The sequence below is a fragment of the Lissotriton helveticus genome, chromosome 9 (genome assembly GCF_964261635.1).
Source record: "Lissotriton helveticus chromosome 9, aLisHel1.1, whole genome shotgun sequence".
Lineage (NCBI taxonomy): Eukaryota > Metazoa > Chordata > Amphibia > Caudata > Salamandridae > Lissotriton > Lissotriton helveticus.
This window is the reverse complement of record NC_136070.1, coordinates 1,050,762,048-1,050,789,939: the sequence shown is the minus strand read 5'-3', so window position 1 is coordinate 1,050,789,939 and position 27,892 is coordinate 1,050,762,048. Positions and strand designations below refer to the sequence as shown.

The window sequence follows — 27,892 nt, the reverse complement described above, 5'->3', positions numbered from 1 at the left end:
TTGTGTCTTTTTTGTAGTTGTTCTCCTGCAGTGTGTTGGCTCCGGGTGTTTTCCCCCCTTCCTCACCTTCCATCGTGTGTAACTTTGTAATGTGGAATGTTCGTCGTCTCGGACACCCCGTGAAGCGTCAAAAGGTATTATCCCATTTATCCAAGCTGAATTCACAGGTTGTTTTTCTCCAAGAGACCCATTGTTCGGATGTAGATTCTACTAAGCTCAAAAGGCAATGGGTGGGTCAAGTTGTGTTTTCTCATGCTGTCAACAAAAAAGGGGGTGTTGCGATTCTGTTTCATAAAGGTTTATCTGTCCAGATTCTATCTTCTCAGTTGGATGTTGAGGGTCGCTGGGTACTGGCTACGGTCGTGATCCAAGACAAACAACTGGTTTTGTTAAATGTATATGGTCCCGTTCGCCCTGACCCCAAATTTTGGGTTGATCTTAAAATTCTTATTTCTTCCATTGATTGCCCTAATATTGTGATTGCTGGAGATTTTAACCAATGGCTGGACCCCTTTTCTGACAGGCTCTCATCAAGTAAATTCCATCCTGATAAATCTCATAAATGTTTCCAATCGGCTATCTCCTCCCGCCCCCTATTCGATGTTTGGAAAACCTGCAATCCGGACACCCTGGAGTATACTTTCTTTTTGAATGTCCACCATACGCGGTCCAGGATAGACTATATCTTAGTAAGTAAATCTCTACTCCCAGCACTCCAGCAGTCCGATATTGGTTCTATTTTTCTTTCGGATCACGCCCCAGTGCATGCGCCCCTTGACCTTTCTCTTACCTCTTCTAAGTTTAGTCGCTGGAAATTCAACACTTTTCTTTTGTCTAATAACCCGGCTGATACCTCTATTTCCAATAATTGGGATGCCTTTAAAGCTTCTTTGCAAGCTTTTGTGATTTCCTATGTGTCTAAAAAGAAGAAACTTAACAGAACTAAATATGCAGATCAGCTTCAGAACATTAAACAACTGGAACACTCGTATTTCTCTTCTAAAGCTGCCGATGCCCTCCATAATCTAATTAAAGCAACGTCTGAATTGAATAAAATTGCTACAGTTGAAGCCTGTAACACTCTCTTGAAAATCAAATCCAAATTCCATGAGGGTCAGAACAAGGCTGGTAAAATGCTAGCGAACTATCTAAAAATCAAATCTGAACGTAAATTTGTAGGTCCTATCCTAAATGACACTACAAACAAACTTGTCACATCCGATAAAGACATTGCAGAAGTCTTCCATAACTACTATCGTTCTCTTTATACTGATGACACCCACCCCACCACCCAAAATGTATCTTCTTTTTTTGATGATCTTCCCACTCCTCCGACTCTCCCTGATGAATTTGGTCAATTAGAGAAAGATATTTCTACTCAGGAGATCCTTAAGGCTATCAACTCCTTGAAAAAATCCGAGGCTCCTGGTCCTGACGGATTGCCAATTGAGTTTTTCTCTACGTTTCATGACATTTTTGTCCCTCGGCTGCTACATCTTTTTAATTCTTTCATTGCCGACGCTAAGGCCTCAGGGTTTTTCTTGGATGCTCTCATCATTATTATCCCCAAACCAGACAAGGATCATTCCCAATGTAAAAATTACCGTCCTATTTCCTTAATCAACTATGATTGTAAAATATTTGCCAAAATTCTCGCCCCGTCTTGATTCAATTATTCCCCTTTTGATCAAAACTGACCAAGTTGGTTTTGTAAAAGGCAGACTTGCCGCTGACAATGTCCGTATGTTTGCCAATCTCATTTCTCATAGTAAACAATTCAAAGCCCCTCTCGCAGCCTTGTCCCTGGATGCGGAGAAAGCTTTTGACCGTATTAATTGGCAATTTATGTTCCGTTCCTTGCAATGGTTTGGGTTTGGTCCCACTTTTATTTTCATGGTTAAACTCCTTTACTCAGCCCCCCGTGCTAGTATTTTTGTTAATAACCAATTTTCTAGATTCTTTCCCTTGTCTCGGGGTACGAGACAAGGATGCCCTCTCTCCCCGTTATTGTTTATACTTTGTCTTGAGCCCTTTTTGGAATGAATCCGATCCAACCCCCAAATAAATGGGTTAAAAATTTCCTCCATTGAAACAAAGATATCTGCATATGCGGATGATATCTTAGTCTATATGGCCAACCCTATTACGTCTCTTCCCCCCTTTTTGAACGAAGTCCATTTATATTCCTCTGTCTCAGGTTATAAACTTAACTTATCTAAAACGCAAGTCTTACCCTTAAACTCTACCTGCTATCAATACATGTTTGACTTAACTGATTTTGCATGGTGTCCTTCCACAATTAAATATCTTGGAATTTGGTTTTCCTCATCCCTAATTGACACTCTCAAACGTACCTTTGCTTCCCTCACTCAGAAGCTTCAATCCCTCCTTCAACTCTGGTCTCCCCTATTCTTATCATGGTGGGGTAGACTTGATACCATTAAAATGATGATTACACCACATGTCCTCTACACTGTTTCGATGCTCCCCATGAAAATTCCAAATTCATATTTTACACTTTTAAATTCCATTTGCTCCAAATTTTTGTGGAATAATAAACACCCCCGCATTGCCTTACAAAAGCTTGTTCGTCCTAAGAATGAAGGCGGGGTTCGTTTCCCTAATTTTAAATTGTACCACTCTGCCTTTCTAATTAAGCAATCCTTTAGCCTTTGATTTTATTGATGCCCCACTACCCAATTGGATTGCTTTTGAACGTTCATTGTTAAAGGATTTTTCATTTCAACATACCGTTTTTATTTCTAACTGTTCATTTTTGGCTAAACACCCAGTGTTAAAATATTCACAAACTCTGCTGCATGATGTATTTTCTAAAGATTTATCTCCTCTCCAGTGTTTTCTATCCTCTTGTGTATGGTATAATAAATTCCTCAAGTATAAAGGCAAGTCTTTCTACTACAAGTATTGGAAGGAAAAGGATATTGTATTTGTTCATCAATTCTTTTCCAATACTTCCATTCTCTCTTTTCCTGAATTGCAAAATTTGTACGACTTACCTGCGTCTTGTGTCAAGGAATACACGATTATCACTACTGCTATAATATCTCACTTGTCAACCTTTCCTCCTTCTGATGACCTGCCATACTTTTCCCCTTCCACTCCCCTTTACCCATTGTTCTCCCTTCATCAACCTAAAGCTGCCCTTGTCTATAAAATACTGCTCTCAATTCAATTCAATTCTTTTATTCGATTAACCGTTTTGTTAATGATAAAAAGTACATCATATTAAACATTTCATCATAAAATCACAGTTAATATTAATACATTCATATAATATACATTTTTGTTAAAAAAAAGTAAAATGTAAGGGATTACAGTTTTAGTTCATTTACAAGGTTAGTACAGGTATTCATACATTCAAGTGAAATTCATTTCTAAAGTTTTACGAATGGCTATACATGATTTCAAGAACAAGGCTAAATTCTTTGCCACATATTGTGATTCGAGCTGCTGCAGGGCTAAAAACGCCGGGCGACAGGTCCTCAACCCCAATTGGCGCAACAAAGGTAAAACCCAGCGCCTGCGTGTTTCTGCATAATAGTGACAGAACAGTACTACGTGCATTGTTGTTTGGGGGGAGACCTTGTCACATAGACATTTATCCAAATCATGTGACCAATTTAGCATTTTAGGAAAAGTAACCAATCGAACAAACAAATTAAAGCGTAACCTAATTAATAGGTATTTTTCGTAGTTGGATATATGATACGATAAATATGGTTGTATTCCTAGAGACACCTGAGCCATCAAAATATGGGCGTTGGATTGTTTAGATATTTCACCAGACATACGGAGTTCCCTTAAGTGAGTAAGGCAGTGATGTTTCAAAGTTTTTCTACTCATCTCAGTAATAGCTGAAGGCTCGATGGTATACTGTATGAGGTCAAGATCTTTCAGGAAGTTGACCACGTAGGTCAGCCATGGGATGTTTTTCCAGGCCGACATCTCAAGACATTCTGAGATCAGGGCACGTGTAAGATGACACTGAGGCTTTGTCCATATGCGATGCCATAAGAGCATTGGTTGACACCTAATATAATCAGTTAAATAGTCTATCCCAAGCTCTATATGGCAGCCAAAGGTAGGGGCGCTCCGTGGGAGAGCCAGGAGGTATTTTACAAAGCCATTTTGGATTTTTTGTAATTCGTCCGTATTTACGTAGCCCCATACCCCGGCTCCGTATGTGGCGATGCTCAAGCATTTAGCTTGGTGGATTTTGAGCAGTACTGGGGGAGATGGTTTACCCATTTTTTCTGGAAAAAGAGACGAGGGCAGAAGTTGCTCGTTGGTAGAGCAATCTCCTAGTTACCATCGCCCTTTTCCATGTTAGCTTATCGTCTACTAGGATGCCCAAGTAGGGGTATTCCGTAACGCGTTCCAGTTTTGATTGGTCGATGCAGAGATGTTTCGAGCTTTTTACCTTGGGCCCTGATTGCATGACAAAGGTCTTGGTCTTATTGACCTTTAACCCAAGTGAAAGCATGAAGTTGCAATATTTATCCAGCTGCTTCTGAAGCTGCACTAAGGTCCTAGCAAAAATTACGGAGTCATCAGCGTAGAGGAGTGCTGGAATCGGGCGCTTTTTGATGGTGGGTAGATCCTGGCTCCCCTCTAACAAGGCTGCTTCCAGGCCGTTGGTGTATAAATTAAATAGGAAGGGGGCGAGGACGCAGCCCTGTCTTACTCCGCGGTTTATTGGAAAAGATGGTGTTAACTCTCCACCTGTACCAAATCTTACGCGAGCCGAGGCGCCAGTATAGAGCTCGCGCAGAAACTTGATAAGGGGTGGGTCAACGCCCAACTCGTCCAAGATGGACCACAGCTTGGCATGGATTACACAATCAAACGCCGCGCTAAGGTCGACGTAGACCATGAATAGGTTTCCCCGTTTTACTCCAACATACTTCCCTATTAAAAGTGTTAGGTTTAGAGCTACTGCTCTCAAATGTTGTTGACCGGCAAAAATCAGCTACTGAGATTGCTTGGGAAACTGATTTTTCAGTTTCTCTACCTGTTGATGTGTGGGATCGTATTTGGTGTGAATTATTTAAAGTTTCTGTAGCGGCTCATATTACTCAATCACTATTTTTTATTTATCATAGAGCTGTTATCACTCCTGTAAGTATTGCTAAATTTTCGCCTTCTTCTACTGCTCTCTGTTGGTCATGTTCCTCTCATACAGGTACGCTCATACATCAACTATATGAATGCCATTCTGTTTCACCTTCTGGAATTCTGTTTGGAATATTTGCATGCGCATGTTTCATTATTCCGTTCCTTTATCATTCTTAAGTGTATTTATAGGCTCTGATTCAGACAATATTAATATTGTTCCTCCTAGTGCAAGATTACTTGATCTTTTCATTGCTATTGCATTTAAAGTGATACTCTCCTGTTGGAAGGATAACTCCAAATTATCTGTTCTTACATGGTGGAACTTCATTTGTGATGAATATAGGATTGCTGTTGCTTCCTCCTCTTCTGTCTCTTTAAAAATTAAATCTGACCTTCTCTGGCTCCCTTTTTCTAATTATCTTTCGTCCACTTCTCCTGACTGATTGCTGGGCCTTTTTCTCCCCCTGCTTTTATTCCTTCTTTCTCAGCTTATGATTTTCTCTTCCTCTTCTTTTTCTTCCTGTACTGTTCTCTCTTCCTTTCTTCCTTCTTGTTCTTTTTTTCTCTGTTCTCTTTTCCATTCTTTTCTTTTCCCCTCTCCTCCTCTTCTCCTGTTGAACCGTTATTTTATTGCGTTTTTTTTATATACCTCATGTTTTATCTCATTCGGTTCCCAGGTACTATTTTATTACCTTGTATTGTGTTTTCTTAAAACAAAATAAAAACTTTCTTAAACTGAAAAAGAGAATGATATAGCTAAAAGTGGCCCATATTTTAAAATTAGGTCCGTTTTGAGCTTGTCAAGACAAATGAGTGTTTTGCAAAATATGAAAGTCTGCATGCATTTGTGCTTGCTACAAGCAATGTTTGCTTTATTTTCAGGGAAATCAACAGTAAAAACCATTTCACCAGACCATAAAAGTGGCCCACAGGGAACCATGATCTCGGGGCACACACCATCCTGTCAGACCAGCTCTATGGGCACTATCTGAATGCATTACAGGCCAGTCCGACCCAGACCAAGACTGACAAAAGTGTTAACAGGTAATTAACAAAAACATCTGCTGTATGAAATGCCTGACCTAAAAATGAGAAGGTAAACCATCCTACATTTAGGATTCTTAATTTGTTATGTATTTAATAAAAAGGCATTAGTTTATTTCTTTAGGGCACTCCAGAAAAAACATACTTGGTGGTGTTTAGAAATGAAAAAGGCTAAAGCAATCTGGTCTTGACACCTGAAAATACCGTCTGCAAAATGTCAGCAATTTTTTTAATCGAGTACATTTTAAATTTAGTTTTCAACGTGAACATGATGGCTGTATCTTCGACCTTTAATATATTCTGCTCAAAACGCAAGTGCTGCAATTTGTAAAAATACTTACAGCACAGATGCCGGGCGTAAATAGCATCCAACACCACTTAATTAACACGAATGGCCTGTATCCGATCATGTCCTCTATATTATCATAAAATCGATTGCTTCCTGGAAAACAGAAACCACACATATACTGTCTGAATGGCATAAAACACTTTACAAACATGCATGTGATTTCTGCTATGACATTTTTTCGTGTGCTACCTGGACAAGCTTGTCTACGACATGTGTTTTTTATTTGTTTCTTTTTTTAATTTCTCTTTAAAAACTAACAATGTGGTGACTTCTTGACAAAGCGGTCTGTGGTAGGCAAACTGTGTAAGCATTTTGAGACTCAAATCACCGCACCAACTATATTTACATTTCTTATGTGTTGGGTGGTTGTCATTGCCAAGAAAGTAATTCTAATAGATGGTCTCTGTTCAAGGCCTTTTACTAAAGCCAAATGCAATTGATCATAATTGACTCTCTCCACGAGCCTATTACAGATGGGATGATACAAAGAAGTTTTTACGTGACGTATACCAACAGTATCCAAGAAAGCCTGTATTTGGGTGGACAATAGTTGGGTTCTGTTATCTGCTGCAATCTCTACTGGATACCTTTCGCTATCAAATACTATTTGCAAGAATTCTGTAACAACATGTGTATTGACACTGTGAAAACATTTTATTTCAATCACCTTGGCATACAGTATTCAGGACCAGTAGCAGTCAGTGGTGGGAGTAGCCGCCGGGCGGTGACGTGGGGAGGGGTAGGGCAGGGGGGGAGGTAGTAATCTATGGATTATGGGTGATTACAGGTAAGTAAACATAAACATATAAATAAATAAAATTACTTTGTTGCAAGCACTGCATCCCCAAATGCGATGCAGTGCACGCAATGAAATTTGTTTTATTTATGTATATGTTTACTTAACTGTAATCCATAGATTACTACCCCCCACCCTGTCCCTCCCCCTCCCCACGTCACCGTCCGGCAGCTACTCCCACCACCAACCGCTACTGTACAGGACATATTTAAGTGTGCTCCCTGAAACAACCCCAAACAGATCAGAAGTATCAAAAGTCATCTTACACCACAGAAGGTGTGCAGACAAAATATTGAGTTTTAAATGTCGACCTACAGAAATATCGAATCCTAAATATCATGAGTGAGAAATATCCACAGTAAGAATACTGTGGTTAAGAATATTGATTTAAGGTAAGACATAATGATTAAAAGCCTTTGCAAAAAAAATATTTTAAATATCGATTGTTTAATTAGTGTTATGTATTTTAGTATATATTTTAAATGTATGTGATGTATTTTTTTGTATAACAATTGTTTATATTTTTTAATATATGTGTTACAATTTTAGAAGTTATTAGTTTTATTTGAATTGTATTTACATTTTTCACATATTTATATATTTAATAATGGTGTCTTTTTATTATTTTTTTATTTTTTTAAATGTTTTTGCTTTTATTTTTTAACTGACTGTAGGGGGAATAATAAATGTTATTCCTCCGCTATCCAACACTTCCCCTACCGTTGCACTCACTGGAGTGGGAATAGTAATTTTAACTCCTCCTCTATCCAACACTTTCCCTACTGTTGCACTCACTGGAGTGGGAATAGTAATTTTTACCTTTCCACTATCCAACACTTTCTCCACTATTGCACTCATTTGATAGGGAATAGTCATTTTTAACTCTCGGCTATCCAACACTTTCCGTACTCATGCACTGACTGGAGTTGGAATAGTAAATGTAATTCCTCTGCTATCCAACATTTTTGCTACTGTTGCACTCACTGGAGTTGGAATAGTAAATTTTGCCTCTCCGCTATCCAACACTTTCCCTACTGTTGCACTGACTGTATTGGGAAATTGAAGTTTAAATATTTTTAGATAGTTTGATATTTTAAGTTATAAGAGAATGTTTTTTTTATTATATGTTATATTATTGTTTTATATATATATATATATGTATTTGTTGTAATCTCTAATGGTATGCTCCGACCCCCCTATCCTTGACCCCTTGGTACAGTCCTTGTAAAGAATGTGCGAAAATACCACAGCTGCCTAGCACGTCTGCAGCTCATACTTTGCAGGAAACTATATGGGCCTATCGCACTACCCCCAACTTAGGGGACGATTATGATGGAGGATTTTCCGCATCCTCCGGGCCGGCAGAAGCCACCACCGGCCCGGAGGATGCGGAAAATCCTCTGCGGAGCCTCAAAAGACCCACCGCCATATTAGGATGGCGGTGGGTCTTGGAATCTGCCCGTAGCTTTTCCGCCGCGGTCGCATTCCGACCGCGGCTTAAAAGCTTTAACATGGCTGGCGGTGTCTATCAGACACTGCCAGCCATATTAGGATGGCGTAAGATGTATGCTTTTCCGCGGCGGCTTTTCCGCCGTGAAAAAGCATACGGACCTTCACTTCGGGGGCCCGTTGCGGGCCCCCTGGGTGTAGGGGGGTGGGGGGTGCATATGGGGGGTACCTATGGTACCCCCCTGCATTTGCGTGCACAAAGCGGCAGGCACCGCGCAGGCATCGCACTACCCCCAACTTAGGGGTCGATTATGATGGAGGATTTTCGGCATCCTCCAGGCCGGCGGAAGCCACCGCCGGCCCGGAGGATGCGGAAGATCCTCTGCGGAGCCTCAAAAGACCCACCGCCATATTAGGATGGCGGTGGGTCTTGGAATCTGTCCGCAGCTTTTCTGCCGCGGTCGCCTTCCGACCGCGGCGGAAAAGCTTTAACATGGCTGGCGGTGTCTATCAGACACTGCCAGCCATATTAGGATGGCGTAAGATGTATGCTTTTCCGCGGCGGCTTTTCCGCCATGGAAAATCATACGGACCTTCACTTCGGGGGCCCGTTGCGTGAGGGGTGCACATGAGGGGTACCTATGGTACCCCCCTGCATTTGCGTGCACAAAGCGGCAGGCACCGCGCGGTGCCTGCCGCTTTGTGCATGCAAATGCACAACTTTCATTTTTAACATTGTGGCGGGTGCTGCTTCAAGCAGCACCCGCCGCAATATTAAAAATACAGGATGTGACCGCCAGGGTGGCAGTCACATCCTAATTTGCACGGAGGGACCGCCGCTGCCCCTGCGGACGGTCCCTCCTACTCTATGGTGGCGGACGGACTCAGGATTCAATTCTGTCCAAATCAAACAGTTAAAGTCGATGACATCAAACATGGAATCCTGTGTCATTCTTGTGCTATTGCCATTGGCACTAATAAAAGGGCCTTTTGGGTGTGATGTTAACTTTTGTTTTCTTGCGGAAGGTTAAGCCACATTTGTTAAAAACAGGGCCCAGTGTCCCTGCAGCTTCTGAACTGAATTTCTTCCTAACTCTTTGAAAAGGGAGAGGAAGAAATCTACCAGTAGCCCTAATGCTTGAATACCCTATTAACATATCATACCCGTGAAGACCCTTGGGACTAATTTCAGACCAAACTGTAAGCATTGGTATTGATAATAAAACCTTGATCACAAAATCATAGCTTCTTCAGAGAGCTTGGATAGATTGAGATATGAAGGTAGGCATCCCAAATATACAAGGTCAGGTAAACTCCTCATATTTTCAAGTGAGAACTTGTCAGATAAGAGATGACTGAATTCACCCTTTTCTGGTCAAACAATGGTCTGAAGGCCCTTAATGCGTTCTCACTAGATACAGGGTTGAAAACCCACCAACTGCTTTTTTCTCCCTGAGAATTGGAGCACTGATTTCTTCAGAAGATCTTGAATTCCTCCTGTGAGTAATTTGATTATTAGTTGGCGGAGATGGTAATCTACCACAGATAATAATGACACAATTCTTGTTGGATCCAGTACAGATTTCAGTAATTTAAACCTGAACTCAACCCTTGGTAGCTATGGCATGAAGCTGACTGGCTTCATTTGAGAAAATGTGCAAAAACCTTTGAAGTTCTAAAACAGTTTGAAATCTAATAACACAGCCCTAAAAAAAATCCAGAATAAATAAAATGACATAAAAAATGACAAAACTCCAATAAGGGGAACAGGAGATATGATTTTTTTAAAATTAAAATAGCTCCAAAAAGTACAAAGTGCCACCCGCAGGCAATTGGCTGTGCTAGACTGAGACATGGGTAGGGTTTACAGCTGACCACAATGAAACATAGGTCGGATATGAGGACCAGGTTGATACCAGTCAAAAAGTTACCTTTGTACTGGGAAAAGTTTGTGATAAGGGCGAATCCTCGGCAGGGCAAGGCTGCAGGCTCTACCCGAAGACTGGCTCATTGATATAAGTTGAATTTGCAATTTAAAACTGCACAATCAGGTTACCGGTAGCAGAACTGCAGTCATATTGTCCACTGCCACATTAGTGGTGGTACAATATTTGCTGAAGTTCAGAAGTGACATTCAACTTACATGCTATGGACTTATAGGTAAGTTAAATGTTCCAAGTAGGAATATAGCCAATTTTGACATGCTTTAGGGGTCAGAGCACATGCAATGGAGTCAGGTTAGCAGAGCCTCAGTGCTCAGAGTAAAAGAAGCCAGCAGCATCAGAATGAAATTATGGGGGTGATCATGCAAAAAGAGGCCTTTTCTTTCACTTCCAAATAATCGTTTCTGGCTTAGATGACACTTTGATGTAGGAATCTGTGAAAATATTTGGATTTGGAAACAGCTGGAACTGATAACTCACCTCCAAGATTTCCAGGGCCTAATTGTATGGGTTGAATGCTTTGCTAAACATTACTGTAAAGTATTTTTCATGCAGATATTTTGTGGTGTTTCTGAGCATAGTGATGCTTTGGAAGGGTTGTTTGCTTATGCTACTGACTGCGCTTAAGACTTTCTTTGAGATAGTCCCCTCCCCAGCCACTATCCCTACCTCAAAAAGGATGTGTAGTACCCATAGTAACTGATAGCAGCATGAAAACTTGTGTGAACCAAATCCTCAATCTTTGGGTGGAATGTGGCCTGGAATTCTCAATTTCTTGTCCTTTGCTGATTTTTGTTATCAGTCACCAGAGAACTTTGCCATAGAAAAAGGCAAGCGTGTCAGCATGGATTTCTGTGATAACTCCGCTCTTCAAACTCGCATCAATAAATGAAAAGCCAGAAGCTACTGCTTCAGCTGAACACAAGTGAAAAGAAATGTCTGACAGAATTCGAATCTGTTACTCGATTATAGACATTGTAGAAGACATATACACGCCTTGGTATGTTTGCTCTGCCACAGACTGAAAATCTTTGAGGAGTGAGTGAACGGTATAGTTAGCATATAAACTGGCCCCTGTAGGAAGTTAGATGCAATGTAGATAATTTTTTACTGCAGCCTCTACCTTTCTGTCAAACAGGCAAGCAGGGAAAGAATCCTTTAAGATAACCATTTATTGAGATGATAAACTCACCATCAAGGAATTCAGTTTTACAATTGAAAGGAATTCTCCTAAAAAATCCTGTAGAGGATTGCAGCTGGCTGGAGATCAAGAAAACACATGCCTGTCAAAAAATGTTCATGTGCCAGGACTTGGCACTTACACTCACGAGATGTAGCAACTCTGCCTCTCACCTCTGAAACTAGCCTACAAAATCATATTCCTCTACACAAGATACTTGTTCCATGAACTTAAGCATGTCCCCTTAAAAAGGCTATGACTTCTGATTATTTTGAGCCGTGAATAAAATACTCTCTTCCTCCTCTTCTGGTTCATCCTCACCGTTCTACATAGGAACCATTCTGTGCATTTTATTAGTGATTGAGGCATTTTCTTTAGCCTGAAATGCTGCTGTCACCACTAGTTCCACGATTTTATGAATGCTAATCACTATTAGTGCACAGTGGCGGCTCCTCCGCTAAGACAGAGGAGCATCGCCCCACTACCTCAGAGCATCAGAAGAAATGAAAAAATAAAATGATAATAACTAATGTTATTATCATTTTCTTCTGTCCTCCTGCTGTGGCAGCTTACACGAGGGGGTGGGCTGGGCTGAAGAACAGGGTAGGACGGTACAACCCTCCTAAGTGCGCAATGACTGTTTGGTCAGCCCTCTCGGGCCACCCAAACCAGTCATACGCCCTTTCCCTCGTCTCCATGCAGGCTGCATTACAGCCTGCATGGAGAACATACCCACCCCTACAGCCCCGGGCTTAGCGCCGTGTCACAGCACTCCGACCAATCACAATGCTGTATTGCAGCGTGGTGATTGGCTGCAGGGAGTGCGGGAGGCCTGGTGTTTCCTCTTTCTTACAGGAAGCCATGAAGCGGACCCAGGAGAGCGGCAGCGAGGTAAGGTTTTTTTTTTATTGTTATCCCCTCAACCCCCCCCTCCTTTACCCAACGCCCCCTACCTCTCCCCCCACTCCCCACCCTCACCAGCCCCACTGATGATTCCAGGCAGCATCAGCAACTACTAATGCAAGCTGATAAATTATCTGTTGGGTTGTCTCTTCATCCGCAAAGGATCATGGGACTTGAGTTAGCATAAAATGAGTAATACATGTAAACGTTGTTCGTACAGGAGGCCACAAGGTATTTCTTGCTGGGCCCCTTTAACCCCTTCAGCGCGGGTGACAAAGCCAGCTCGTCATGGGCGTTACCTGCGCTGCGCGCATGACGAGCTGGCTTTGTCACAAACAAGCCATTTTTGACATTTCAGCGCACGGCGGGAATTCGCGGTAGCGCTGAAGCGGTTAAGGCAACACAGATACTGTCTAAAATGTTTGTTTCCATTGCTTCAATCAGACCAAAATAAACAAGTGAGGTTTCAGTGATGTAAGATCTTACATTATCACAGAATGCAAAATACATTTAATTAGAAATGTAAAAGCAGGGAATATAAAATAATGTCACATCAGGGGGTAAAAACATCAACATCGTGACTTACCATAAACCCAGCCAATGCAAACGCATTCAAATATAGCCACAAACAGAAGGCACATTCCACTAGCTGCATAGGAGTCGAAAAGCTGGAAAACATACATACCACCCTGTAGAAAAAAAAGTAAGAATATTTTGTTCAAACAGTTAATGAGAAGTATTCGTAGACGAACTGATTTTAATCACTGAATCTGCCTGTAATCATATTTTGCTCAGACAGTCACACATCATCAGATCGTCATTCTTGAAATAAATGCAACAATTTGCCAGTGATTTCTTATTGTTGAAGCACATTTTATTTGGTATTCACTGTTCCCCGCACTTCTCATGTACTGCACATTTGCATTAGCGCAGTAGAAGTCAACAACTGGGAAAAAATAAGACACTTCGGTGAAACTGCTGCGCTTGAAATGCAAATGCAAAAGGCCCGTTTTCTCTAAAGTTACCTCTCGTTCTTTTTTTTAATTACTTCCCCGTTACAGCACAAAGAATGCAGACAAGACTCCTCATCTGGGAATGCTCTTACTCATCTCATAAATATGCAGATGTCCCCGGAATAGACGACTAGTGCTCAGTACATGCGTTTGTAAACAAGCCTTATTGACTCTCAGGCACACAGTGACGAATCAGCAAATTAACTTGCACCTCATGGAATCATAAACATGATTTCACTTTCTCAGTGAAATACACATTGACTCCTTTTTATTGGGTTGGCCTGTAGCCTCCTTCCAAAGATCGAGTGGTTATGTGTCTTGTGGAACAATTATTTTAAATTGTAAAATGTCTACATCCAACCCTTCTTTCAAATTGAGGAAGAGTACATGCTAAATAACCATTAACATACTTCGGAGGGATGTATGACGGTACAACGTGTGCTTTTACAAACGCGTACCGTTACCACGCAGGTTTTACAACGCAAGTCGTTACAACGACTTGCTTTGGGGGGCGCTGGATAGTGGAATAGTTTAATTTACTATTCCAACTCCAGTCCCCGTGGATAGTAGGGAAGGTGTTGGATAGTAAATTAAACTATTCCCTATCCTACAGCGCCCTCGAGCGCAAGTCGTTGTAACAACTTTTGTTGTAAAACCTGCGTGGTAACGGTACCGCGTTGTAAAAGTTTCGTTGTAAAGGATGTTCCCCTTTCTGAGTGATTCTTTTTAGTCCCCACTGAGGAAAGATCCTAAACCACAAATTCCCAATAAATAGAGACAAGGGCAATAGGTCCATACCCCCATGAGGCATGATGTATTGCTTTTGTGCTGCCCTGCACCCATGTCCATACTTTTCTTAAAACAAAAGCAGAGTTTCAGTGCATTGACGGTTTAACCACCTCTGAGCTCCTGCCACTGACTGCACTCTTACAGAACTTCTCAATCCCTCTAAGAGCCCTCCACAGACCCACTCAATGAGTACTTTCCTCATATTTAGAGGACCACATGACTAATACAAGACTGTACATTTGACAGTATAGTGCCAGTCAGGCCCCATGTAAATGCCCCTAAAGCTGTTCATTCTGCTTCTTAGACTCTTATTACAAGAGGCCCACAGCGGCGGCTCCTCCGCAATGGCAGAGAAGCATCGCCTCACCGGCTATGAGCCAGAAATTGAAAAACAAAACAATATCTTAGTATTGTTTTATTTTTCATTTGCCTGCTCTGAGCCAGATTGTGCTGGGAGGTGCGGGCCGGGGCATGTTAGGGGGATGAGGAATGCTACGTGCACTTTTAAATGTGCATGTGTGTTTGGCTGGCCGTCTCAGGCTGGCCAATTGCACATGCCCACTTAGGTTTCTGTATTGAACAGCCGGCATGGAGAAACCCCACAGACTCCCTGATCTGAGTGGAGGGTATTTTCAGCCCAAGAGCTGCGTGGGGATGAGATGGGAGTTGATGCTGTCCCAGGAACTGCAGCAGAGGAACGTGAGGCGGACGGCAGCACCAGGTGAGTGTTTATTTTTATCATTAACTCAGTCTCCTCCCCCCTCACGTTGTCCGCGCCCCCGCATGCTTCCTGCTGTCCCCCTCTCCCCCTCCGTACTTCCCACTGGACCCCTACCAGGCCCGCTAGTATTTTATTGTGGCGCTACCACTGGAGGCACAGGGTATTCCTGGACGTGTGGCACTGGTACCTCCTGTTGCTGCATATAGTGGAATTCTGAGTTTTTACTACTAATACGTCTTCCTGTTCACCACTTAAAACTGGCTGAAAGTTCTTAAGCAAAAAACGCCCGAAAAATAATGAGACATGGATAATTCGATAATTATGCCCCATTTCACAGATGTGAACTCAAAATAGGTGATAATTATTAAAGCTGTTACATTCTGGTATCTGTATTATTGGACTTAACAGATGCAGTAATGAACACAATTTGGGGATGATGAGGGCCTAAGAGTGATTAGTAGAAACTACTCACTGCCAGTGTACCACTCATCTAATCTTCAGATGACCTGAAGTCCCCATGCCAATACCAATGCACTTAATATGACAAAAAAGGAAACAAACTGTAAAAAGACTAAATCCAGTTCGGGCCGAATCCAGCCAAATACAGTACCTGGTTTTTGCTTGCCTTTCATAATTATTATACCAGCTCCGCCACGGAAGCCACTACTACTTTTGCTTGCATTCTGTAAAAACGATAAAGTCTGATTCACAAAAGCAATTTATACTTTTGAGTAAATTTACACTTTTGAATACTACTTTTCGGCACTATTCACAAACTGGAAGGGACGCAGTCCAACGGATATGCTGGTCTACAGTCACATTACCATCAAGAACCATCAAGAACCAGGCCAGTGAACATAAGCTCCAAGGTTTCTTTCCATATGGTCACTGTAAAGCCCATACAAAGAGTACCATACACAAGTAATACTCCACACGCATGCCAGGACAAACCAGAAAGATCCTACAGTTTCTCACCTGTAGTTCCCCTTTGTGCTTTACATACTAGAGTGCCCCTGACACCTTAGATATGTAGGCAGAATCACACATATGGTCAAGAAGAAAGTTATTGAACATATGAGGGCCATCAACAACAAGGACCCCGACTACCCTGTGGTAAGGCACTACCAGGAGGCACACTACTCAGATAGCCCTCCTATCTCCTTCTTTACAACTGAACACATTTCACAACTTCAGGGGCAGGGATAGAACACTCAGGTTGGACAGAAGAGAATCCAAGCACAACCTTGATCTCAAGAGTGAGAGTCCTTTTGGGCTCTGCCTCGATGAGGAACTTGGGCAGCTCCATGATGATTAATCTGCCTGGCTAGACACTTCTGTCTCCTCTCTCCACTTTTATTCTCATTGACTCATTTGGAGATGTTGTGCAATGTCACCCATTGTTTCTTCACTAAAGTATATACTTTGTAATTGTCTTTCCCCTCTTTTGACCTTCCACCTCTGCCTTACCATCTCATTAACCCTCCATCTGGGTTTAGATATAGACAATCGGATTTTGTCAATTTTATTGTTTTTAACCCTTGTTTTTTGCTCTTTTACAGCAGGAAAGGAAAGGGTCCTCGTATGTGATACTCAAAGACACCTGGATGGGTTCCTCTACCCTTTTCTCGTTGACACTGGTTGGTTGATACACACTTCGCAAATAAGGAAATGAGCACTTTTTTTCTTAGACTTCACGCTGTAGAGTAGTTCCTATATCCCTGATAGGCTCTGTGCATTGGAATAATATACACTATAGTTTTGTCATAGGACTGAGGTCAGTATGTCTCTATTGAGTACATTAAAATTACCTGTGTGTACCAGCTAACTCAGTGGTCACTAGAAACTTCTTGAATGAACAAGAAAGGATTAGTCTCTGACAACTGCATAAACATGACAACTTTGTTTTCCTTTAGAATCTGAACAAATCTTCTCAGAATCGTGGAAACATTAGATAACAGTTGCACTCAGTCAATCGTGCTTGCTTCGTTTCTACAGAGTTACATAGAAATAGGTAGATGGGTGTTTCAATAAAAAGGATTTATTGAGCAGTCTTATTTCTCGTGCAAGAGATATGAGCTGCTACAATCATAAGACAGAATGCCAAGTATAATACATACAATGTTAGCAGTAAGATTACATAATACTGCAATAACATGGTTTGTAGCTATGACATATATTCATAAAAATACATACATAATTAATAAAGGCTAAAAAGTAAATACTCATCTGGTGCTTCTAAATACTTCTACCCCAGTGTACCTAACCTAAGTGTAGTACGAGATAAGAAGTAGGTGCTGTTTTCTAAAGAATAGCTAGTTATAGTTCAGTTCTGCCAAGAGTTGCCAAGAGTCCCTCTAGGTAGGTTCTTGGCTGCTCTAAACCTTAGAATGAGAAAGTTTGGAATCTCTTTCCGGGTCTCTATCTCTAACACCCCGCAAGAGGAGTCAGAACACTGGAGCTGGATTCTCTGCAAGGAGGATGACAGCGTCTGGCCAGTGCGTCAGGTGGGGACTCGAATTACTTCCAAACTTGCTGTGGCGAGCCGTATCGAGCTGTGTAGTCCAGCTGTGGTTTGCCATGGTAAGTGAAGGTATATTTATACCTTGAAGGTGTTTAGGAATGCCAGTATTGACGTAAAAGTCGGGCAGAGGAACATCATGAATGAACCCATAAGGAATAGATGTTCATACATATTAAATGAGTTCTTGGAGAAATCAATAATCTAAGCAAGGGGAAGTCCTAAATGCTTAAGTGTCCGGTTTTCCAAGAACTCGTTGTGACGTGGATGGACGAATGCAGGTGACCATGCCTGTATTTGGTTAGCATGGATAATGCCTAAATAAGAGTTTGATTTCTATGCCTTAAAAAGGGCAATGAGAGCTCAGCCCCACTCTGTTCAATCTCTATGTTCAGCCACTGGCTGCGGTCGCCAAGCAATGGGAACTTTCAATGGTCTCAAATGAGGACGACACGCAGCTAGTGGTTGCCCTGGAAGATCATTCTACTCTGAGCGCCTCCAGATTTAAGAATGTTCTGAAGGCCGTCGCAAACTGGATGACCGCTAATTACTTGCAGTTAAATGCGATAAAGACAGAAGTCTTGCTAGTGGGTAAAAACGCAAATCTCTGGGGAGAACAGTGGTGACCGAATACACTAGGTAAAATCCCGGATCCCAAGACAGAAGTTAAAAATCTTGGGGTATGGATAGACTCCTCCCTCAGTTTCTGCACCTACACCAAACAAAACGGCAGCCACGTGTTTTGGGCTCCTACGGGGTCTCAGGCCTATTTTGAAATTTTTTGACCCTCCTACCCGCCAGCTAATAGTGCAATCGACTATCCTCTCTCGCCTGGATTATGCTAGCTCCTTGCTGCTAGGGGCTAACCAAGCAGAGATCAGGAGGATGCAGCATATTCAAAATGCTGCAGCGAGAACTTTAGTAGGACTCCCACGTTTCCATCCTATTGCTGATACTATTAGCAAACTTCATTGGCTCCCTGTGTCAGAGCGTATTCAATTTGTCTTTCTTTTAAAATCCTAAAGCTCGCCACTCCACCGATGCTCGGTACGCTATTGACCCCATATGTTCCTCTGCGAGCACTGTGCTCCTTGGGGCAGCACTTGGTAGCGGTTCCACGGGTGAAACGCTCCTGGATGGGTGGTCACTCGTTCTGCTATCTTGCTGCTAAACTATGGAACGCTTTGCCGATCCAGATCCGTGGCTTGGAAGATCTGCTGACCTTCAGAAAGGCCATTAAGACCCATCTTTTTCCTGCAAAGTAAGCGCTTAACAGTTGTTATGTTGAGTTTTGTTGTGCTTCCTGATTGGGGCAGTCTGCCCTTCTTATTAGTGACAGCGCCGGGACGCCACTTGGCTGGGGCAGCTGAGCACTATATAAAACCATATAACATAACATAACATATAACATATAACAGCATAAATCGGAAAACCTATATACGGTATCTAAATCGACACACAACAACACGTTTGCTTTTGGCTGATTATCTCACCATGTTTCTTAATGGACATTGCATTGGACTGTCCTGCTCTCATGCAGCTTTTCTGATTTATGTGGGTAGTTCACCCACTAAGGCTTGACTGGATATGGAAAAATATGGGATGATCTTGATACTTATTTTTCCAGTCCACTAGGGCACTATGTTGTGGTCTGAATGGTGTTTTGACAATCACGAGGCTCCCTGCTGATTTGTCAGTTGTGGAGCAATGTCATAGTTACGTATATTGTCAGTGTACCCCTCTGCCTTTTAATACATTTCTTCAGCACTTCCAACCCTAGCCTTACCGGTACCTCTGGCTATATCATCCACTCTTGGATTTCCTGGGTCACGCTCATCGGCATCACTTTACATGATTGGGGTTTCTCATCTCGGTGCAATCCCTTAGGGGAGTCACAATGCTCTCCTGATTTTCTTATCGTATTGCCCAATGACCCCTTTGTGTTAATCTCACCACCTTTTCCCTGTTGCCCCTCGGTTGTGACCAACCACTTTTTTTACAGTTTGCCGGATGGCAATGGCACTATTTATTCCTAACCTTGTCCAAGGCAGAAGCTGTCACATGGGGCACTTGCCAGGGAAGAGATGTAATTTTAACTTGTTAGGCCAGGTTCTCACTGTTTGCCTACTGTGAGGTGCACTGCGATAATGTAGCTGGGCGAACCTTTCTACTGTTGCCATGACTGTCACCTGTGTTGGATTGGAACTATTGTTGATGTTATGCATTCGAAAATGTCTACTTTTGCTTTAACACATGTACTTTATTTCATTTTCTGAAACTACTGTGGATACATCTATCTACCTCCAGTACATTGTGAAAGTTTGATGTCTCGACAGTCTATCATGGCTGCTGCACTATTTGTCGTTCGCCAGATGGCACATCCCATTCCTCTCTCAGTTTGGAATGACAGTTAATATACAAGGCAATTGCCTTGACATTTTGCGAGTAACCTAACTTGGTCCTCAGTGTTTGCCCACCATGGGGCTCATAACAACATATTGTTTGGAAGAACCTTTTCCATTGGTGTCTTTACTGTCACCCGTGTAGGGCAGAACTAAATTTGTGTTGTGCAGTTGGACAAACATACTTTTGCTTTAATGTACGCACTGCATTCTCATTTACTCCATACAACAGTGTGCACATCATGGCAGCCGCATTACCTGCTGTTTTCTTATATAATGTCCTTTGCTTGGGCCCATGAATGTGTGCACATATTTTACAATACTTCCAGATGTATCTCATGCGATCAAGACTGCATGACAGACAAAAAGCATTATGGAATTATGATTGAAGAAATTTGACTGGCATCATGACAGTATTCTGAGCGTGCGTCAACAGTTTAGAATTTTACAAATATATATATATATATATATATATATTCACGCTCCAAAAGGTGCCCACAGGCAAGAAGCACTCAAACAGCAGTGCTGGCACCACCCCAATAACGTGGGGCCCCGAGGGTTGGATGATGCCGATTCTCGCATGTGGAGCAGCAGCGCAGGATTGAGGACACGCTTACAAGCAGCAGCCCCATCCAGGGACTGTAACTTTACCAACAGTTTAAAGCGCTATGAAAGACTCTGGCACCACAACTCCCACAACCCTATGCACAGTCTCAATGAAGCAGCCCAATCAGGGCGTGCAATCGAGGATAAGAAGGGAGGAGCCGTGACCAGACCGCGCCTATCTTTACCTCCGGAGCCTCTGAGGAAGAAGTCAAGCACTTCGAAACGCGTCAGGCAGAGACGGCCGGACAGCTGTTAAATGGACTGCTTTGCCAGTGCTGTCCATACCTAAATAAAAGGCTTCAGCGCAGCACTGCTGTTTGAGTGCTTCTTGCCTGTGGGCACCTTTTGGAGCGTGAATATATATATATATATATACACACACACACACGCACACACACACACACACATACACACACATATATGTATTTAACAAAGGCTGTCTACAGCCGAAACGCGTCCGGATGAACATTGTGCCATGACTGAAAAATAAAGAAATATGCCACTTACCGGGAGTGCCTGCAATTGCTCTTTTTGAAGGGGGCTGTTTATAAATATATAACACCGGGTAAATCATGGGCACAGACTCCAATTGAAGATGCAAAGGAGTATTTATTGCATTAACATGTCGAGATGACATGTTTTGAACGCAAGCCTGCGGTCTTGATCATATATATATATATATATATATTCCAAAGAATGTATCAACTTTCATCATAAAGTGATACAACAGTACCTCTCTGTGAGTTTCTTTTTCATTTTCACACAGCACAGGATTCCAATTGCTGCATTGTATTTCATTTCGTACGGGGGGCATGGTCTGATGCCAGGCAAGATGGCAGCTGGCTAGCGTCGCTCCGCCGAGTATCAGAGAATGTTTACATTGACATGCGAAGTCGAGACCCGTCACCTTCGGAAATGCAAACAATCTGTTTCTGAACGGTTCTGGGACTCCAGCGATATCTTTGTTATTTGTGGTGAGTCTGTGCAGTGTCTCTTTTGCTTTGCGATGTACGGCGCGTTTCCCTGACTGGATTCACTTCAGCCATTTTTTCCATCCACATATCTCACACGTTGCAGTCTTCATTGCGCTTCTCCTCACTTCAGCACAAATTTGGTGTAATTTCAACATGCTGCAACGTTTTTCACATCTGACTGTGCTGGAGATAAAGGATATCTTGTAGCCTCTTGAGTTCTTTGATACCGTGTGCAGATACGGAAAGCTCTTATAACGCTTCTTCACAATCAAATGTGTGGTGCGTCACCATGTCCGGTTTCGCTTCTGCCATTTTATCTACGTTTTTCAAAGCACCTTTTAGGCACCACTGCATACTTCTGGTACCAGAGGCTGTTTTAGTTCTCTTTTGTATTCTTACAATCATTCTACAATGGTCTTTTACTGCAAGCCTCCTGCTACGTTTGCTATTTATACTTTCACAGGATACTATTGCGGATTTCTTTATTTCCTGATGCCAATGCTATTTTGGTTTTATAACTGGCATTTCTGAAAGAGGTATTGACATTACTTCATGCTTCTTCCTTTATAGAGATATTTTTAATTACTTTTTATTCCTCAGTGGGCTTTTACTTCAATACTATTGCTGACTTTGATACTTCTACTCCTGCTTACTGCCAATGTTGCTGTTGTCATTTCTTCTGTGAATTACATCTATCCTGGACTTGTAGTCAAGCTTTGTTACGACAATACTTTTTTTGTGTGATTCAGCAAACCCTTAACAATTCATACATGTCTATGGGCAGAATTAAATCCGGCGGAGGTGTGGTTTCTACATCCATCCCATCTTTACGCTCTAACTCTAATATAATACACACTTCAAACCCTTTTTCAGTACTACAAGATGACATGGAAGAATAAAATCAAACCACTTCTTCTCAATCTCCTGATGCGACGTATACTACACCGTCATACTCTACTTCTACTCCACATCCCATCTCATCAATTGTAACAGCATATACTAAGAGAATCAAAAAGGATCCTCCTTCTCCAGCCACTTCTCCACCACCAACTTCTATGGAACTACTATTGGACGAGATCAGAGCTCTCAAACCTCACATGGAACAAGCCAACATCCGCTTGCAAGCATTAGAAAATAAATGGTCTACTTTAGACAGCAAAATGAACACAATGGAACATCAAATTGAATCTTTACAAATTTCCTCTCAGCAACTTTGTCCTATGAAATCAGAAATCCTACCACTGCAGAAGCAAGTGGAGAACCTTGTAAACCGAAACAGGCATAACAACCTGCCTATTTATGGTCTAGCTGAGGGCTTTGAAGGATCTAATCCCATCTCATTTTTCTAATCTTTTTTACCGCAAGTTCTAGGATTATGTTTCTTTCCTACCAGATGCTTATCCCTTTGTTTCATATCTGTTATTCATCGAAGTCCTCCTTGTGGTCTCTCTCGGAGTTCGTGGATGGCTGTTCATCTTTCCCTCGTAGCCTCAACAGCCTCCACCCATGTTTGAGTCTTTGGTATGTTTTATGTTTTTTTCAGTTTGCACTCTCTTTTTTCTCCTCTCTTTCTTCTATTATTTCTTCCTTTTCTTTTTTTCTCTATCTTTCTTTCTTTTTTCTTATTTTTTCTACTTTCAATTTCTATCTTGCTCTCTTATTCTTAGAATACTGTGCTTATCTCTATTTCATTAGTATTTTCTTTACATTTTTAATATTCCTGTTAGAAAACCTATTACTATACTTGTCTTTCTATTTGTTTCGAATTGCTTGTTACATTCATATTTTTGCTGTAATTTTTTAAAAGTTCTGCTTTCTATAGTTGATTAATGACGTTACTTGTCATCTCTTGGCATGTTAAGGGTTTGGGTACACCTATTAAAAGACAAAGAGTACTTTTCGACTTATCTAACCTTAAGTCAGATATTGTTTTCTTACAAGAATCCTATTTAATAGCTTCAGAAGTTCTTAAACTCAAGAGACAATCAGTAGGACGTCTTTTCCTTGTTGTGTTTCTATCTAGGACCCTAATTCGATATTCCCGATTTATACCCTTATGTGGCTATAATAAATAATACCCTTATAGAGGCATAAGAATCATATCAATATTTAGTAATAGCCCATGCAGTCCAAATACGTCAAGGCTACTCCCCTAGACTCCTAGAAAGTACAAAGCGTTCTTTAAACAAACCAAGCCTCCAGCAGCCCGGGAAATCCCCCTGCTCTTGTTTTGATTTGCACAAGAACTCCTAGAGTCAGAAAGAACTGTTAGTTCTTGGTGACGTCTTATGTCCAACCTTACGTCAAACCCGGCACCTTTCAGGTATAAATATACTAACGTTGCCTTAAGGAAACACACACTGGTTTGGAGCAGAGCGGCCATCTACTTGCCCGGAAGCCCAGCTGATGCGAGAGCTGAACGAAGCCGCCCCTCCCTTTTGACGCACTGAGAAAGACGCTGTCTTTTTCTCCAGCCGAGAAAATCCAGCTCCGATGTTTCCAGTCACCCTTGCGGGTTGCTGGGATATCGAGTCCTGAGAGAGAGATACAAGACCTCCTTCATTCTAAGAACTAAGGTACGGAGCTGACTAAACCCTTAAGAGAATTCTTGATTCAGATCCTTGGCAAAAACCCCAACTTAACCTAAACTGCAACTTACTTACTCCTTCCCAAGTATTAGGCTTAGGTCAGGTACACCGGGGTAGGCGTAGAATAGAAGCACCAGTTGAGTACGTTAGGCAATGTTTTTATGTATGTATATATTTTATCCATTGTAAAGTATCATATGGCTAAGAAACCATATCAATGCTTTTACAGTATTATTTCATAATAGTCCTTATACTGTACGCACTTTACTTCATGACAAGTATTGCAATTGTGGCAATTCATTTCTCTTGCATGAGAAAGAAGACTGCTCAATAAATAACACCTTTTATTGAAAACGCCCGTCTCTCTATTTCTCTGCACTCTGGTGAAACTAAGTACGCACGATTGACTGAGTGTAATAACCGTCTATTGTTTTCACACGACTCTAGAGATATACTTTTTATTCTGAGGGAGCAAAGTTGTCATGTTTATGCGGTTGTCAGAAGCTAATCACTTCTTGTCTAAATCAGGAGAGTTAACTCTTTCCTGAACATTCGAGAAAGTTTCTAGTGACCTCTGAGCTAGCTGGCAAAACTAATTAAGTCTAATATAGTCAGTAGAGACCTAGTCGACCTCAGTCCTACGTCTACACTGCTGTTTATATTATTCCAATGCGCAGAGCCTATTGGGAATATAGGAACTACACTACATCCTCTCCAGGCACTAGTAAAAGAAATGGAACTGTGATTCTCATTCACAAAAAGCTTAAAGTTTCTCTTCTTTCTCAGGACTCAGATAAAGAAGGTCGATGGTTATCTGTTCACCTTAAAACCAATGATGTACCTATTACTTTATCAAATGTATATGCCCCTACTAGACTTCACAATGCTTTTCTGCCTCACATTTCTACTCCTTTGATGTCTATTGATACACCATATGTTAATTTCAGTGGAGACTGTAATTTACTTGTTGGCCCTTACATTGATCATGCATCTAAAACACCTTTTATTTCCTCACAAATGCATCAACACTTTCCCAACCTCATTTTTCATAGATCCCTTGTTGGTTCCTGGAGGCTCTGCCACCCACAGCTCCGTGAATACACTTTTTTCTCCCCCACTCATCTCTCACAATCATGCTTAGATTATACATTTGTATCAAAAACACTAACACAAGCTATCTTACACACAGACAGTGGATCCATATTGATCTCTGATCATGCTCCTGTAATACTTGACCTAGAATTACTCCCAGTTACTAACTCTAATAGACAATGGCGATTTAATTCCTCTTTATTATCTGCCAATCTTTCACTTCCTCTTTTGAAGATTTCATTACTGACTTTTTTAAACATAATGTATCTTCTGTGTCATCCTTTTCTATTGTATGGGACTCCTTTAAAGCTTCAGCCAGAAATTCTAATATTTCTTATGTTGCGAAAAAGAAACGTCAAAATTCCCACAAAGCAAATTAAATCCTTAAATCGATTAAGTTATTAGAATCCCTCTATACAACAACTAATTCTGCAGCTGATCTTAATAAGTTAATGAAATAAAAATGTAAATACAATAAACTATCCACAGATCGCAGGGATTCTGCTCCTACACAGAACTGTGCATAGAGACCTAGAACCTTAGTGAATTAGGGTGTACTAAAACTCACCTCAGTATCCAAAATCCCCTACCAGACTAGCAATCAGTGTCTCATTAGTTCTTCCATACCCCCAATGATTTAGACAACCCAGAACATGGACTTAGAACACCTCAGGTAACGTGGAACACATGAACACTCTTTCGTTATACCAACATATCAATCCAAAACGAGGAGTAAATGAAGACACGTGCAAATTTGAAATGTTTATTTCTAATGCCGTGTTCTCAGGCGCAGTATCTTAGCTAATACAAGCAAACATATTATAAGCAACAAGGTTATCAGCATCGTTACTAGTCCATAAAATACAATGGGAGAAAGCATGTTAAAATGCAAAAGGGAAGAAGGCTAACTGGCACCTAAGTCTTACCCTCCCTTGCTACTACATTATATTATATCTAAAGAAGGTCTCGTTGGGTTTTAGAAGGGCGGCCCCATACCTTTGATCTTAGTGGAAAGGGATCGCATCATCTTCCACCAGCTCTCTGCAGGCAAATTATTCATCAAGTGTGTGTGCATGCTCTGCGCGTTGCATTATTAAACGCGCCTAAAGCCAGAGTTGGCCGCAGCTGCATATGTGTTATGTCTAGAACGTGCGCAGATCAGACCTCACAACAACCACTGTGTTGAAATAACCTTGAAGGCCTCAGCACTCACTGTTCAGATATAGCTTACCAAGCAAAGCTGATACGATAGCAAAACATATTATTCTCGTGTGAAGCAAAATATTCTACTAGGCTCAAAGCTCTAATAACAATATGTGCGGTGTGCAGAAGCAGCAGAAAGGTAAAATGGCATTTAAACTTCTAATAAGCTCATGCTTACTTAACACAGTGTGAAGGCAAAGCATATCTATATGACACCCTCCCTTGATCCTAGCACGGATAAGATAAGATAAAATAAGGGGCAAATTTTCCGAAAGCAGAGTTCAAGAACGACAGTGAGCTCAAATTTGCGCAAGTGAAAAAAATAAAAAAGGAAAAAAAAATTCTTTTAGACCTCTTATATTCAAGTAAATTTAGTCATTGGCCTAGCAAAGTCAATAGGCGTGGGGCAGAGAAAGTTTTCAAATGTCAGAAAAAATAAAAAAAATAATAAAAACATTTTTTTGATGTCCAATAAATGACGATGACACACCTCATCCTAATATTGAATATGTTAAATATGTGGCAACAGCTTCCAATAGGAAGTCACTGTTCTCATCCGAAAACAGTTCAGCCATCCAATTTAACAGAGGGAAAGAACATACATGCTCTTCAATTACCGGAGCCTCTAGCACCATCAGCGGACTTCTTCGAGGCAAATTCCTTGCTTCTTATCTTAAAATCAAGATCATTGATTATGTATTAAATTCTGCCTCTGCCCCAGTAACTAAACATTTAGAGATTTTAAAGGAATTTTAAAAATACTGTACCTCCCTCTATTCTCCTGAACTTTCACAGGATTCTATGGACATACAAAATGATCTTACTTCCATACAAAAGCAATTTTGGTCTACATGTTTCAGCCCCACTGTGCCCAGCCGGGTCTAGGGGGCCTTCTTCAGGACCGAGATGGAATATATTAAAATATTAATAATACTTGCACGACTTGTGTAGTATCACTGTGGAGCAGTTTCCCACGTGTTTGTTCTACAAGGTCAGTAGTACCTTGTTTTTCATGAATCAAGTTTTCATCGGGGATTCAAGAGACTTTTAGTTCCTCACCGGCTCTGCAGGATTTCCTCGATGGTACTGTCTCTGCCCCCGGAGGCAGTGGGGCTGAAACACGTTGACCACCTTTCGTGTATAAAAGGTTCAGTAACTCGACCTTTCACTACAGTTAAACTTTTTT

General features: G+C 41.4%; 1 protein-coding gene across 1 annotated transcript in view; it reads right to left on the bottom strand.

Moving 5' to 3' along the window:
• Nucleotides 1-27,892, bottom strand: part of SLC6A11 (solute carrier family 6 member 11) — a 763,151-nt gene that overhangs the window by 32,456 nt on the left and 702,803 nt on the right. Inside the window, exons 12-13 of the mRNA XM_078661403.1 lie at nt 13,387-13,489; nt 6,522-6,622 (exon numbers count right to left, since the gene is read on the bottom strand). Of these exons, the coding sequence (XP_078517529.1) occupies nt 6,522-6,622; nt 13,387-13,489 (204 nt within the window). The remainder of the gene's footprint in view (nt 1-6,521; nt 6,623-13,386; nt 13,490-27,892) is intronic.